General features: G+C 43.8%; 1 protein-coding gene across 2 annotated transcripts in view; it reads right to left on the bottom strand.

The window, feature by feature from the left end:
- RPS6KA5 (ribosomal protein S6 kinase A5) overlaps positions 1-14,370 on the bottom strand; it is a 155,796-nt gene that overhangs the window by 32,280 nt on the left and 109,146 nt on the right. For both annotated transcript variants that reach the window (XM_019552407.1, XM_019552406.1), the window contains exons 7-8: positions 9,820-9,923; positions 7,593-7,743 (exon numbers count right to left, since the gene is read on the bottom strand). In XM_019552407.1, the coding sequence (XP_019407952.1) occupies positions 7,593-7,743; positions 9,820-9,923 (255 nt within the window). The remainder of the gene's footprint in view (positions 1-7,592; positions 7,744-9,819; positions 9,924-14,370) is intronic.

Here is a 14,370-nt window from a genome sequence, read left to right on the forward strand (position 1 = left end):
TCCTCCATCCTTTGTAGGCTTTCCTTTTTAGCCGCAGGAGGTCTGCCAGGTCCCTGGAGAGCCAGGAGGGCTGCTGTGCCTTCTTGTACTTTACTGCAGAGCTGACTAATTAGCTACACTATAAGCTTCACTGTCTACATGTGCATCGATATTACGACACAGTAAATTAACTAACTCCGCCAAAAGTTAGTATTACTGGGGACAGTTCTGTTTGACAGCAGAGAGTTAAGTGTGACAAAATCCACATGTAGACGGTGACAGGGGCTGGCTGGGGCACAAGGGTGCTGAAGTGCAGCGGGTTGTCTGCCACATGGCTCCTCACTTTAGCACTCTCGTGCCAGCCAGCCCCTCCATTGCCCAATGCTGCCACCTAGAGTCTGGGGCTGATCCGCCCAAGCCGGCTGCTCTGCCCCAACTGCTGCTGTCCCAGGGGCATGTGTAGATGCTGTGCCCAAGAGCAGCCGACTCCAGTTTGAATTACTCCAGAGTTTATTGTGTCACATTAATATCATGTCTAGATGCACCCTGTATACCTTAGAAGGGTACCGGATTTTGATTAAAAAATAAAGTCCATGTGTCAATGTCATCCAGCTTGCAGGGCTCCTGGAGGGGCTAGGAATTTGGAGGTAGGGTGACCAAGAGCAGACCCCACCACAGAATTCCAGGGTACTGAATTTTAAATATCTGCCCAAAACTAATGTATGTTATTAGTCCCTTATTTTATAAGCACTATAATTCACTGTAACTTAAGCACAATATTTCATTTTTAAAAGATTATTTGCCATCTCAGCTTTGGTTTAAAATTGACATTTTCAAAAATAAACTTTTTACCAGTAGCTAAAAATAAAAGGAATGTTTTGAAGTTTATGAATTTTTTTAATGCCAATGGAAAAAACACTGCACAGCTGTTCTGAAACAAAAACATTCATTCCCCTTCAGCATCTAAAATCCAAATATTAATACATTAAAAAAATCTTAAATAAAACAAATAAATACATCTGAAATAAGTACATTAATTCAGTTTCAGTTTGGTTATCCAAACTAAGGAAAACTGAAAAAGGAACTAAGACGGTTTATGGTAAAAAGCAAAACGTTTTTCTTAACAGTATCTAATTTAAGTAAGATATTAGCAGCAAAGAGATCAGATTTTATCCATTATGTAGTTTAAGACAGGCTATCCAACTTCTGAATGGTGGTGAGGGCCACAGATCCTGTAGGCTACAGACTCCTAAGCCACATGCAGCAGGGGCCAGACATTGTAGGAACAGGGATTCCTGGAGTTCCTGCTGCTGCACAGAAAGCCTGTTCCCCTTCTCCCTACACATGCAGGCCAGACAGCCCAGCTCTTCTCCCAGATGCATAAGCAGCTGGGACAGCCATGTGCGCAGCCCAGACAGACTGGTTCTTCTAGCACCAGTGTGTGCGGCCCACATTGCCTGCCTCTTTTTCTAGCCACATGCACAGTTCAGTGCAGATAGTCTGACTCCTCTCCCAGCCACATACACATTCTGGCTTTCCCTGCCCCGGGTGCACATGAAGCAGAGGTAGCACAGCCCCCTCCTAGATCCCCTTGCTCCCTATATCCCCATACCCAACCCCAGGAGTTGGGGAAGGAAAAAGAAGCCAGAAAAGAGGGGGGAGTCTGGGGACTTCAGCCGCCATAGCAGCAAGAGCAGCAGGAACAATGACAGGACTGGTGGCTGACCAGATCTAGGGACAGACACTACACATAAACTGGTTTAAGTGATCAGAAACTGGTTTGAACCTGTAACAGAAAAGATGTTCAGTGCATATAACCCAGTCTGCAAATGGCTGAAACCAATTTGATATAAACCTGCTTGAATGTAGTATTGGACTTAACTGATTTGCCTCAAACCAATTTATGCAACGTCTGTCCCAGACCACTTCCTGGTTTAAGATGAACCAGACTACCCCTGTACTCTCTGGGCTGGGTGGGGTTCTCTGCTCCACAGCAGGGCTGGCCCCTCCCCTCTGCTCACTGGCTGGAGCTCCAGCAGAGACTGCAGGTACAGCAGGGTCTGCCTGGTTTCCCCCTGCCCTAGCTACTTGCTGGACAAACAGGGCTTCCCCCCCTCCCTCCCATCTTCCACAGCATGGATGCCAGCCCCATGGACCCTAGGCATGTGATATGCTAGCTAATGCAGAGGGTGTGTGTGTGTGTGTGTGTGTGTGTGTGTGTGTGTGTGTGTGTGTGTGTGTGTCCAATTTCACTGAAACAGGCAGACAGAACAGTGACTCCTTGCTTTTTGGAGCTAATCAACAGGTAGGCTATTAAGCTGTTTAAGAAGAGTTTAAATAATGGAAAGGGGCTTTTGTTTTGCTGATGAGGTAATAAACACTCTTATCAGACCCCTGCTGGCTTGCTTGCCTGTCAGTTCGCTGCAGACAGTATAAAGAAGCAAGGAGGAAGATTGAAAAGCCCTATATTATCAACAGATGTATATACTGCAGCTCTTCCCCATTTCCTCAGAGTGCTAGTCAAGGGCTGGGGTCTAGCAACACTCCCACTCCTTGAGCAGCCAGCAGGGAAAAGCCTGGGATGGTGCAGGCAGACCTCCCTAATCAGAGGTCCTGCCAGGGCCTGACCATGCCCCCCCTCAGTTCAGCACTGTTCAAGGGAAGGGAGGGCTGTTCTAGCACACACCCCCCCCCCCCCCCGCGCCTGAGCCACTGCAGACATATGCCTGAATTTCCTCAGTCCAGGGAGAATGTCCAGTTACAAACCAGATCAGCTGAGCCAGGTTAGACTAATCTGCAAAAATCGAATCAATTCAGGCTTAGACTTTTTAAATGTCTGTCCCTAGCCCAGGAGCCTGCAAGCTGCCGCCAGCTAGATAGCCTTGCTTTAAATATCTGTTTGTAATGATGCAGCTCTTGGTTACATTTAAAGATAACATTTATTATAAATAAAGACAGGGGTGAAAGCAAAGTAATCGTGGTCTTTATTTGTTAAGGTAAGAACATTAAAAAACTGCTACTTCCTAGTCAGACTATTGATCCATCTTGCTCAGGATCCTATGTCAGTGATAGAGAATGAATGCTGAAAGGAAGAATGAACTGGGTTTGACCAGAATTTTGTCCACTATTCCTCTTCTATTTGCACCCTACAGCACTTAAGGTCCAGGAAGTTCTGTCTCAGAAGCTGTAGCCCCAGCTCCCATGCTAAATAGCCACTGATGCATCTTTCCTCTCACAAATTGTCTAGTCCTATTTGGTTAAACCGTCAGCTCCCACAGCATCTGGTAGCAGTGAGTTCCACACTTCAATAAACACACTGCATGAAAAAGGACTTCCTTTTGTTAGTTATCAACTTACTACCTAGTAGTTTCATTTTATGACGCCTAGTTTTTGTATTGCGAGAGATAGTAAATAATAAATCCCTACTTACTTTCTCTTCACCATTTTGTATTTTGTAAATCATTGTATCCCCACTCAGGTGCCTCTCTTCTAAACTGAATATGCCTAGCTCAAGGGCTGGATCTGGCCCACCAGCCACTTTGATCTGGCCAGCAGCGCCCACCAACCAACTGTTGGGTGGAACTGAGGCACCCATGTATACACATGTCCCCCAATATACCATATTGCGCCTCACTCCCACCCCCATGGGCAGAAGGGCCCAACCCAGCTAGCAGGCAGCTTCCAGGTGAGACTACTGCTGCTGCTGCTGCCAGGGACCTAACTGGCTTCCCTGGTGCCCCACTCACACTAGGCAGCAGGTAGGGAAGCGTTGGGGGCAATGGTGAAGCTGCAGCTGGGTGGGACTGCAGAGCATGGGGCTGGGGTTGGCAGCAGCACAGAGCCCATAACCAGGGAGTCAGTGGCAGCATGGAGCTTAGGTAGGCAGGGTGTGGGGGCCCCCTACAATCCCCCCATGGTGTCCAGTGATGGTAAAATAAGTTATAGTAAGTGTTTGACTTTTAGAGTATACTTTGTTTTTTTCCTGGTTCTAAAATGGCAACCCCCACTCCCAAAAGGAGTATTTCTGGGGGGCAAGGGGAGGGACATCCAGTGGCAAAGGTCAAAAGTTAGGGGTGGGACTTCCAGTCCCCAAGATAGTGACCAGGGGGTGGAGCTACCCATACAGCTCTCAAAAGCTCCCTAAACCTCATTAAGTGGCCCTCCACCCAAAAATAATTGACCACCCCGACCTAGACTCTTTAGTCTCTTCTCATATGGCAGAAAGCCCCTCTACACCACTAATCATCCTTGTTGCCCTTCTCTGTACCTTCTCTATTTCTATATCCTTTTTGAGGTGCAGGGACCAAAACTGGCCAAAGTATGCAAGATGTTAATATACCATAAAGTTATAAAGGAGCATAATGAAACTCTGTTTAGTTTACAATTCCCTTCCTAATCACCTCTAACACTGTTTGCCTTTTTGATGTCAGCTGAGCAGAGCTGATTATATATATATATATTTTTTTTAGAGAACTGTCCACAATGACTCCTAAATCCCTTTCCTTTGTGGTAACAGCTAATGTAAAGCCCATAATAGTGTAGGTATAGTTTGAGTTACTTTTGCCCACATATATCAGTTTACACTTCTCTATACTTTATATTTCATCTGCTAGTCAGTTGCCCAGATACTTAATAGTGCCAGATCCTTCTGTGGTTCCTTTCAGTCCACCTAGGTCTTTACCATTTTGAATATATTTTTGTTATCTGCAAACCTGGCCCCCTCGCTACTCACCTCCTTTTCCAGAACATTTATGAATATGTTAAACAGCACTGTTTCCTGGAGGACCCCAATGTTTACATCTTTCCAGCCCAAATACTAACCATTTATACTTGCTTTTTTCTCAGCAAGTCATGTTCATCCATGTACTGAACAATTTTTTAAAATTGCTTTTACCAGTTTTCTAGGAACAGAAGTAGACACGGGGATTTGGATTCAGCCCACCAGGCCATTCTATATGGCCCACAGGGCACCTACATAATTTAGAAAATTAATATTTATCTGCTCCATGCTCCCTGTCAAAGATGACTGGAGCCAGGGGCAGTTAAGACCCAGGGAAAGCTGGCAGGAGTCAGGAGAAAGGCCGGCCCAGTCTGGCCCCACTCCCAGCCCCCTACCACCCCCACCTGGAGGTGTCTGCCTGCGGCAGCTTTCCCTACACACCCATACCCTCCCCCACATACCCACAGCCTCCCACAAACCTTTACCCACCCCCATTCCCTCCACACACCCACAGTTTACAAGAGTAAGACTTCATTTAAGCTATTGTGTGCTCACCTCTATGTACACTACACAAACGCATGTAAACCAGGACAAGAAGATTTTTTGAAATCAAATTAATGAATGTTGTACATGTTTGATTTTTAGAATATAATTTGGTATTTTTCTGGTTCTGAGATAGCAAAATCCCTTGCTGAACAGAGTACTGCCAGGGGCAAGGGGAGGGACTTCTGGTGGGAAAGGTCAGGGGTTAGGAGGTGAGCCTTCCTGTCCCAAGATGGCAACCAGGTTGTGGGGCTATCCAATGCAGCCCTCAACAGCCTGCTGAAACTCAGTAAGTGGCCCTCCACCTGAAATACTTGCCCACCCCTGAGTTAAACTCACTGGCCTGTGGTTCCTTGGGTCACCTATAGAGCCTCTTTAAAATATGGAAGTCTCACTGGCAATCTTCCAGTCCTCTGGTACTAAGGCTACTTTTAGCGATAGGCTGCATACTACAGTTAGGAGTTCATCAGTTTCCAGTCACAGCTTCTTCAAGATCCTAGGGTGAATGCCATTAGGTCTTGGTTATTTGCTTCCATTTAATTTATTCATTTCCTCTATGACCTCATCTACTGAAACGTCAAGCTGGGTCTGCTCCATTGACTTATGCCTAGAGATGAGTGGATCTGGTGAGGGAGAATCTCCCTAACATCTACCACAGTGAAGACAGATGCAAAGAATGCATTTAGTTTCTTGGCAATACCCCTGCCATCCTTTACTGCCCCCTTTATACTCAGATCATCCAAAGACCAACATGACTCCATGGCAGGTCTTCACGTGAGGGTTTGCCAGGATTTGGCACTGGGCCTATGGCTAGGCCATGAAGCAATTAGGGGGTCAGCAAGGTAGGAGTGAAGATTACCAGAGCATCAGGCTGTGGTTAGGTCAGAGGGCTGAGGACATGGGACCAAGTCCCGAGGGGCAAAATCCAAGAGGCATAATCCAATAAACAGGCTAAAATCAGAACCCATGGCTCAGAGAGCCAGTGCATAGTTCCAGGGGATAGCCACAGCCAGAATCAGAAAGAACCAAAGCTGAGTCAGGAGCCAGCAGAATCAGAAGGAACAGTGGACATGAGACTTGCCAGAACAGACCGGGGCTGTCAAGGTGTGACTGCAGCCTGAGGATGCAGGTGTGCTTAAAAGGAGTGAGCAACCCTTTCAGCAGCCAATCTCATTAGCCACAAATCAGGGGTAGATGTGATGGTTCAAGTGTATTTGGTCCAGCTAGGCATGATTGATCAGAGACCCTGACTCCTTGGCTTCTAATGTACTTTAAAAAAAAAATTGTTACCTTTGATTTCTCTAGCAAATTTCTCCTCAAATTCTTTCTTAGCTTGTCTTACTAAGATTTTGTATTTGATTTGCCAGAGTTTGTGCTCTTTTTTATTTTCCTTATTAGGATTTGTCTTCCATTTTTTTAAAGAAAACTTTTTTTTGTTTATTGCCTCTGCAACTTTGCCAATAAGCCATGCTGCCTTTCTTTTGGTCCATTTTCCATTTTTTTTATTTGCAGTATACATTTGCCCTGTGTCTTCAATAAGGTGTTCTTAAGCATTTCCCATGCTGCTTGAAAATTCTTCACCTCCTTAGGGACCCTTTTTACTTCTATCTAACTAGCTTCCCTCATTTTGGTATAGTTTCCGTTTTTAAAAAGTCTACTGTAGTAGATTTTCTTATCTCCCTTCCTACATGCATATCAAACACAATTGCATTGTGGTAAGTATATTGCAAAGCAGCTCAGTAACACTTATCCTTTCCACTAAATCCTACGGACTACTTAGGACTAGGTCAAGAATGGCCTTTTCTCTTGTAGGTTCCAGGACTAATTGCTCCAGAAAGCAATCTTTTATCATGTCAAGAAATTTGTTCTCTGCATCCCAGCCTGATGTCAGATTGACCCAGTCTATTTCTGGATAAAGGTGCCCATTATTACTGTTTTCTGCTTTCACAGTCTCTCTCACCTCTCTCTCTGCATTTTTAGCTTGCTGCTGCTGTCTTGGTTTGGGAGTCGATAGTATTTCCCCAGCTGTACTTTTCTTCTATTGACAAATGTTTTCTATTGAAACAGAATTTCTGTCCACAGAGATTCAATGGTTCCTATCTTACCAGTAGAAAAATCTATCCTATTTGATTCAGTGCAGTCTCTAACGGAGTGCCATCCCCATACCAGTAAGACCTACAAAAGTAGGTACATGAGCATGTGCACAGAACTTCAAGTACATGAGCAGCACTACCTGCACATTTAATGTTATATACTTGCTAAGCTATCTTGCTGTATCAAGCTCATGATGCAAAAAGATGGAGACTGAGTAGATTAAGAAAAAAAATAGAAGATAGCTTTTCCTTTTTACCTGAAAGAAGGCATGTTGTTTGATTTCATCAGCATCACTTGGACCACAGCCCAGCCTTTTCTTAGGATCTTTCATCAAAAGACACTGAATCAAATCTTTAGCTAAAGCACTCATCTCTTGGGGGTATGGAGGTTCACTTTTTAATATTCTCCTGTAGAAAAGTATGATTTATTAACTACTTAACATTTTGTTATTAAAACAAACACAACTGTGATGTATGTACTAGATAGTTTCACAGTAAGAAATATTGAATTCTTTGCCATTCTCCTCAGATAACAGAAATCTTGTATTTGAGCTTAGTGTTGCTGATCTTCAACAAAATAAGAAAGAATAATAGTCAGTATGTGGTTCTGATTTAACAAAGGATAAATCTTGTTTTTTTTCACTGAAATATTATGAATACAAAAAATGCACAAAGCGGGACAAGAACAGTAACCCAGTGCAGGGGTATCAAAAATAAGGCACATGGAGCATGATGAGTTTGACACCCTGGCCTACTGGAAAAATCTGAGATCAAGAGCTCCTAAATGCCATCTCTATTTTATCATTTAATTATCAGTAAACAAATTAAAATTATCATAAACATCTCAAGTAGTTGAAGAACTCTACCCTACATGATAGGGTGGATGTGAAAAGACCTGTAAGCAATTTCTTCCAGACTGAACAGGTACAAGGCAATAGATACATTTTTCCCTTTTATTCTCTTGGCATTGTTAACCAGCCTATAAAATATACACTAAAACTGATACAATTCATAGTGTACTCTATTTAAGTGCATAGCCTCAGGACTGAAAAAATGCTATGCTCTTACCCAGAGTATGCTGTTATCTGAACTTAAAGTGCTCATTAAATAAGTAGTGCTGGCAGTACTGTGGTATTACCACAGTAACTCAGTTTCAGGTATATTTAATCAGTTGCTGCTCCATAAACTAAACCATTATGATGCAAAAAGAGATGCAACACATAGGTGCTTGCATACAATATCAAATGCAAGTTTCCTTCTACCCTAACACTAAAGCACAATTTACAGCTATTTTGTAAGACAGTGTTTGGAAAGGTTTAAATCTGAAACCAAGTTTCTGCTTGTGCCAGTGAACAGTTCCTTTAGTGCACCAATACTAAAGATGCTTGAGTTTATTTTTCTTTGTCGCTTCAGTGTTTAGTAGCAAACAAGATCCACAAGATAAAAGGATTTACAAGATAAACCAGGAGGCCGCATCCAGACAAATGGGCCGTGTTGTATGTGGCGCTGCAGATCCATCTGCAGCGCCACATACTGTATATTCAGGTGTTTCCCATGCTGCTACCTTGCAGCTTGGGGTATTTTTTCTGACCCCTGGATATCCAGGGGTCAAAAAACCTGAACATAAAAAAAGCCGCATAGTGCACATATGTGCCACCCAAAACCAGAGCCTGCCCAGCTGGAGCCAGGCTCTGGCTGCCAACCAGGCTCCAAGCTGCAGAAGTGCTGCAGCTGCAGCTTCCCTGGCCCCCAAGTAAGGCTGCTGGGTCCAGCAACCATGCTAACCCAATCAGGGTAACCTGCCACGTTAAGAGAACACATGGCACAGGCAGTCTCTGGGGACAACTAGCAGCAGCACAAGTGTAGAGATTTCAAACAGGTATCCATAGTGTTAAACATTTTGACCTGTTGTGGCCTTTCTGAGTTATTTGCAACAAAAGACTTGCTCTATTATTTTTCCACGATCAAAAAATGAGTGAAAGCTAAGGCCTAGCATTTTTTGAGGGGTTACTTGAGTGTAAAATGTTTGAGAACCACTAATCTACACATCTTTCTAGCCTTTTCTTGAAACCTTGCAGTAAAAACAATTCTCTATACAGTTTGCTCTGTGGTCTACTGTTCATACAGGGAGGAAGTATTTTCTGTGATTTAATCTAAATCATTTTTGCTGTAGTTTAAAACCACTGCCTCTTTTTTATGGAAGTTAATCAGATATTTGAAAACTTCTTGTCTTCCCTAATCTTCTTTTCTGCAGACTAAGCTTACCGAGTACTCTTAACCTTTCCTTGAACAGTTTGCATTCCAATCACTTTTATCATCTTTGTCACTCAAGAGCAGTGGTGTTTCACAAAGATCGCATTAAACTTAAACATACCCTCCACAGGTATTCTCTTTATGAATTAGAATTAAAGAACCATACTATCTTACAGAGCGGCACTATGATCAGTTTCTATGACCAAACACACACTTTATTTTATATCTTACCTAGAAATCTCAGCTTGGGAATTTTTCTCTCCATCAACTGTAAAAGGCGATGCTCCAGTTAATAACTCATACATAAGAACACCAAGACTCCACCAATCAACTGCCTACAGAAAAATAATTATATGTTATACAAACACAATATAAAAAAGGGAAAAAACAATGTCCTAAGTAAACAGGTAACAAAGACAACTAGTTACTACATAATAATACAAAGAAAAAACTGGGGATGGTTGGGTTAGAGATAAAGCAATTCAGCTGAGGCCTTACAAGTGCTTCTATTTTCACTCCAATTTAGTATTTGCTTTTCTCACACCAGCATGGAATTGCTAAGAAGTGTTCATTTGCTTAACTATGCTGACCCCCAGGCCATTTCTTGCAGAACTGCTGCCTAGCTAGACATTCCCCATTTTTGTATTTGTATAGTCAATTATTGCAGCCTAACAGGTACTTCGCATTAGTCCTTATGTCATTCAATTTATTGCAAACCATTTTGCTATTTGTCAAGATCATTTTGAATTCTAACATTGTCTACTAAAGTATGTATTTGCAACTTCTCCCAGCCTAACATTATCTGTACATTTAATAAGCATATAAAATAAAGTTAAACTGTATATTTAGAAATTTCTTCATTTGGATTTATAACAAATTACCTACAAAAAAACTATGGAAATATAGTTTAACCTGAATTTTTATTTTTGCTAGCTACCAAAATTCTTATTTAAGATAAATTATAAATCTAATCAGAGAAAAGGTATACTATTTTCAACAGCTCCCTAACCATGAAGAAGTTCAAGGCTTATCAAAAATTAATGGAACTTGGATCTTAGGTGCTTAATTTACTTTGTGAAAAGAACTTGGAAACTTCTGAAAATTATACCCTTAAACTAACAGAATAAATTACACCCAATTTGTGCTAACTGCTGATATTTAATAGTCACAGACAAATTAGAAAGAGGCTGAGGAGAGCAACAAGAAAGGTAACAGGTTTACAAAACATGATCTATTCAGAAAGGCCATACAGGATTCGGGATTATTCAGTTTAGGAAACAGGAGGGTGAGAGAGACAGTCTTTAATACACAGAAATTATTATAAATGGGACAGAGATCAATTGCTTTCCATGGACACTGGGATAAGAGCAAATAAATTAATTTAATTTGCAGCAAAGGTTATTTAGATTGGATATTAGAGAAAACCTTGAAACTATTTGGGTGCTGAAATACTGGAAAAAGTTACCTAAGATCGCTGCAGAATCTGCAGATTATTAAAAAAGATAAAACAAACCTCTGTCAAGATTATCTAAATATGCTGAATACTGTATCACTTTAGGGGGGTTAAGACTATTTGGTATCGATATGATTCTGTGATGTATTATGAGCGCTGAATCTCAAACTAATATAGAGTGAAACTGAGACTTTGAGAAAATTTCATGTTTGACTTGAGACTATGTTGAATAAAGAGCTTATTGAAATAGAGATTTAAACGACAGCATTTTTGTTCATTAATATTTAGGCTAACAGGATCAGAGCAATTTTTTTTAATGATTTCTATACACTCGAAGTCTTAAAGATATTTTTTAATATCTTAAATAACCTGGGCCTGAAACTAAAAATACCACATTTCCATGTATTAAAAGACAAGAGATACCTTTATTTAAACTGACCTGAAAGGACAGTATTTAAACTAGGTACGACCATCCTCTGCAAGAAACTCAAACTCAACCATAATGCTGCTTAAAGTAAAATTAAATTCTTAGCAGGTTAGTCTGAATGAGAGAAGTCTTGAAATAGAAGTGGGAGACCAATATTTACCAAAAATAAATAAATAAATCGCACACTAAAAATGATCAAACATTTACAGGAATACTTCACAGAATCATAGAAAAGTAGGGCTGGAAGGGACCTCAGGAGTCCAAGCCCCTGGTCAAGACAGGATCATCCTTACCTTACCCATCCTAGACAAGTGATTGTCTAATCTATTCTAAAAACATTATAAACAACTCTCCTATATACAGCTACCACGTACAATATCTAAAATATCAAACACCCTAGCCTGCCACAGTAAAGCAGCATTGAGACACTCTCAATGTCCCACCACTGCAAGGACTGGAAGTTGTTAAAATATGCTCAAGAGATCCATGAATCAGGACCATGCACCCTTGCTGTAAAGGAAGTCAAAAACCCCACAGTTCATGCCAATCTGAATGGGGGGCTAAATTTGTTCCTGATCCCAAATGTGGTGATTGGTCTGACCCTCAGCAGAAGAGCACAACTTTAAGACAGGAACTTCTGGGTGCATCCAGCACATACACGTGTGCTTGCAGCAGCTCAAAATAGGAGTGGCACAAATTTGAGCATGGAATTTTTGCCTCTGTACATGTGCCCGGACATGCACATTGGTGTGGGGCAAGTTGTGCCACTTGGGGCAAAATAACCCTGCCCAGCTCCTCCTGGCCCCAGCAGTACAGAAAGCTGACCTGGCAAGTAACTCAGGGCTACCTGCTCTCAGGAGCTTCAAGGGGCCAGCCAATTGGTATCTAGGGACACTACCCCCTTGTGCCAGCTGGACTGCTGAAGCAGCCCTAACCTAGAGTACCCCACACCCTTTAACCACTGCAGAAGTCTGGCAGTGGGGGGCTGTTGCTTGGCTATGACCTGCTGCCACCTGCAACAGCATGAGGCTGTGGCAGGGCACTGTTGGTGCCTGCCACTTTAAGGGCCATACAAAGCAGCCAGCAGGTGACTGATTGTGGCAGCCATTTTAGATCCCTAGCTGCCTATATAAACAGGGCAGTTCATTGCTGGCAGAGCAGGCAGTAACACTGCATGTGGCATCCTGGAGGTAAGGGCAGGAGTTGTAGGGGACAGTTTGGAGGCTCCTGGTCCTAGGCATGACCTAAAACTGCACCCTGCCAGGAGTGGGTGGCCTAGTGGGGCTCACAGTGGTGCGGCCAGTTACCACCCCAGTGATAGGCAAGTAGGGGTGCCTTAACCCCAGCCCTCACCTTTGGGTGGGCTGTTTATACCATCAGAGCAGGGTAGGCCAGGTAAGCTTCAGGAAGCACCTGAGCCTGCTGGGGGAATGACTCCACAGAGCTAGGCACACTTCCAGAAGCACCTGAGCTGGGAATGGGGGACCCCGATCCCTAAGTGCAGGCAGGAGGCATAAACCCCACCAAGGGACTCGACTGGTTAATGCTGGGGCCAGGACCAGAAGAGTCAAAAGGGCCAGGGGCCCACTGCAACAGATGCCCATGATAAGCAAAGAAGCTCGGTGTCCCGACTGGCCTGAGATGGGGCCAAGGCTTACAGAAGCCAAAGGTCCCATGATTGGGGGCCACAGGAGGGAACACTTAAACCAACTGCCTGAGATGCCTTCTGCAAGGCTTGGGCTGCAGTGTAGGGATGGAATAGAGCCATGGATAGACCCCTCCCCACCCCTTCAGAGTGTAAAATTGGCAGTCTCCTGCCTTAATTAACAACATAATTCATTACAATAAGGCATGGCAGGAGAGGCAGGTGGGAAACTAGCTATGTGGCTAGTCAGTGACCCCCACTTTGCCACAGTGGCCCCAAGGCTGTGCGCCTGGATGGAGACTTCACAGCTGCACCGCAGGCATCTGCACCTCTGGGTCAGCTGCCAGCAGGCTGTGGCTGCTCAGTTGGCCTTTGTGTACCACTACTGTCATGTGTGCTGCTCTCCTGCTGTCTGGCGAGCTACTGCCTGGAAGAGGTTCTCACTATGGTGGCCTGCTTTGAATGGTCAAAGCATGTCCTCCTAGCTCCAAGTGGCCAAGAGGTCAGCCACCTCCAGCTGGGTCCCAGGTGCCAGCCCTGAGCAAGCTCCTCTGCCTGGGTCCTGCCACTTGCCTCATTAGCAGTAATCCTGGTGCTCCCTATTTAAAAACTGCAAAATCTCTGACAAAAAACAACACAAATTCACTCTTTAAAATGTTCTTCTACAACTAAAATAAATGACCACTACATAGTGCACACAGGACCTGGCCCAGCATGACAGACTGTCCCCAAGAGCAGTCGGGTGACAGCCTGAATGGCCTGGAGCTGCCCTAAGGCACAGTGACACACCAAGTTGGGCCAGGCCCACACGATGTGACACAGGCAGCGCCAGGTGCCAGGCAGCCAGGGCCAAGCTGCGCTGCCCTGCGCCCTGCATGGGGGGGGTATGTGCCAGGAGGCTCTGAGTAATGGCCTCTACTGCTACGGGTGAGCTGCGGGATGTGCAGGGGAACTGGTGTAGTATGAATTTTTGCATATTAGTTATTATGTTTAAATGATAATAGAGGTTGATTAATTCAGTACTATGATTGTATGAACAACACAAAATGGAGTTCTGGCTTGTTCCCTCCTTGCCTCTACACAAACGCCCGTAGTATGGGTAACAAGCAGGAGGAACTCAACCCCCTGCTGGCTGACACCAGCGCGGACATAGTGGGGATCATGGAAACATGGTGGGACTCAACGCATGATTGGGCGGTGAATGTCAAGGGCTACAGGTTGTACAGGAGGGACAGGATAGGAAAGAGAGGTGGGGGC

This window comes from Crocodylus porosus, unplaced genomic scaffold (genome assembly GCF_001723895.1).
Source record: "Crocodylus porosus isolate Cpor-Errol unplaced genomic scaffold, CroPor_comp1, whole genome shotgun sequence".
Classification (NCBI taxonomy): Eukaryota; Metazoa; Chordata; order Crocodylia; family Crocodylidae; genus Crocodylus; species Crocodylus porosus.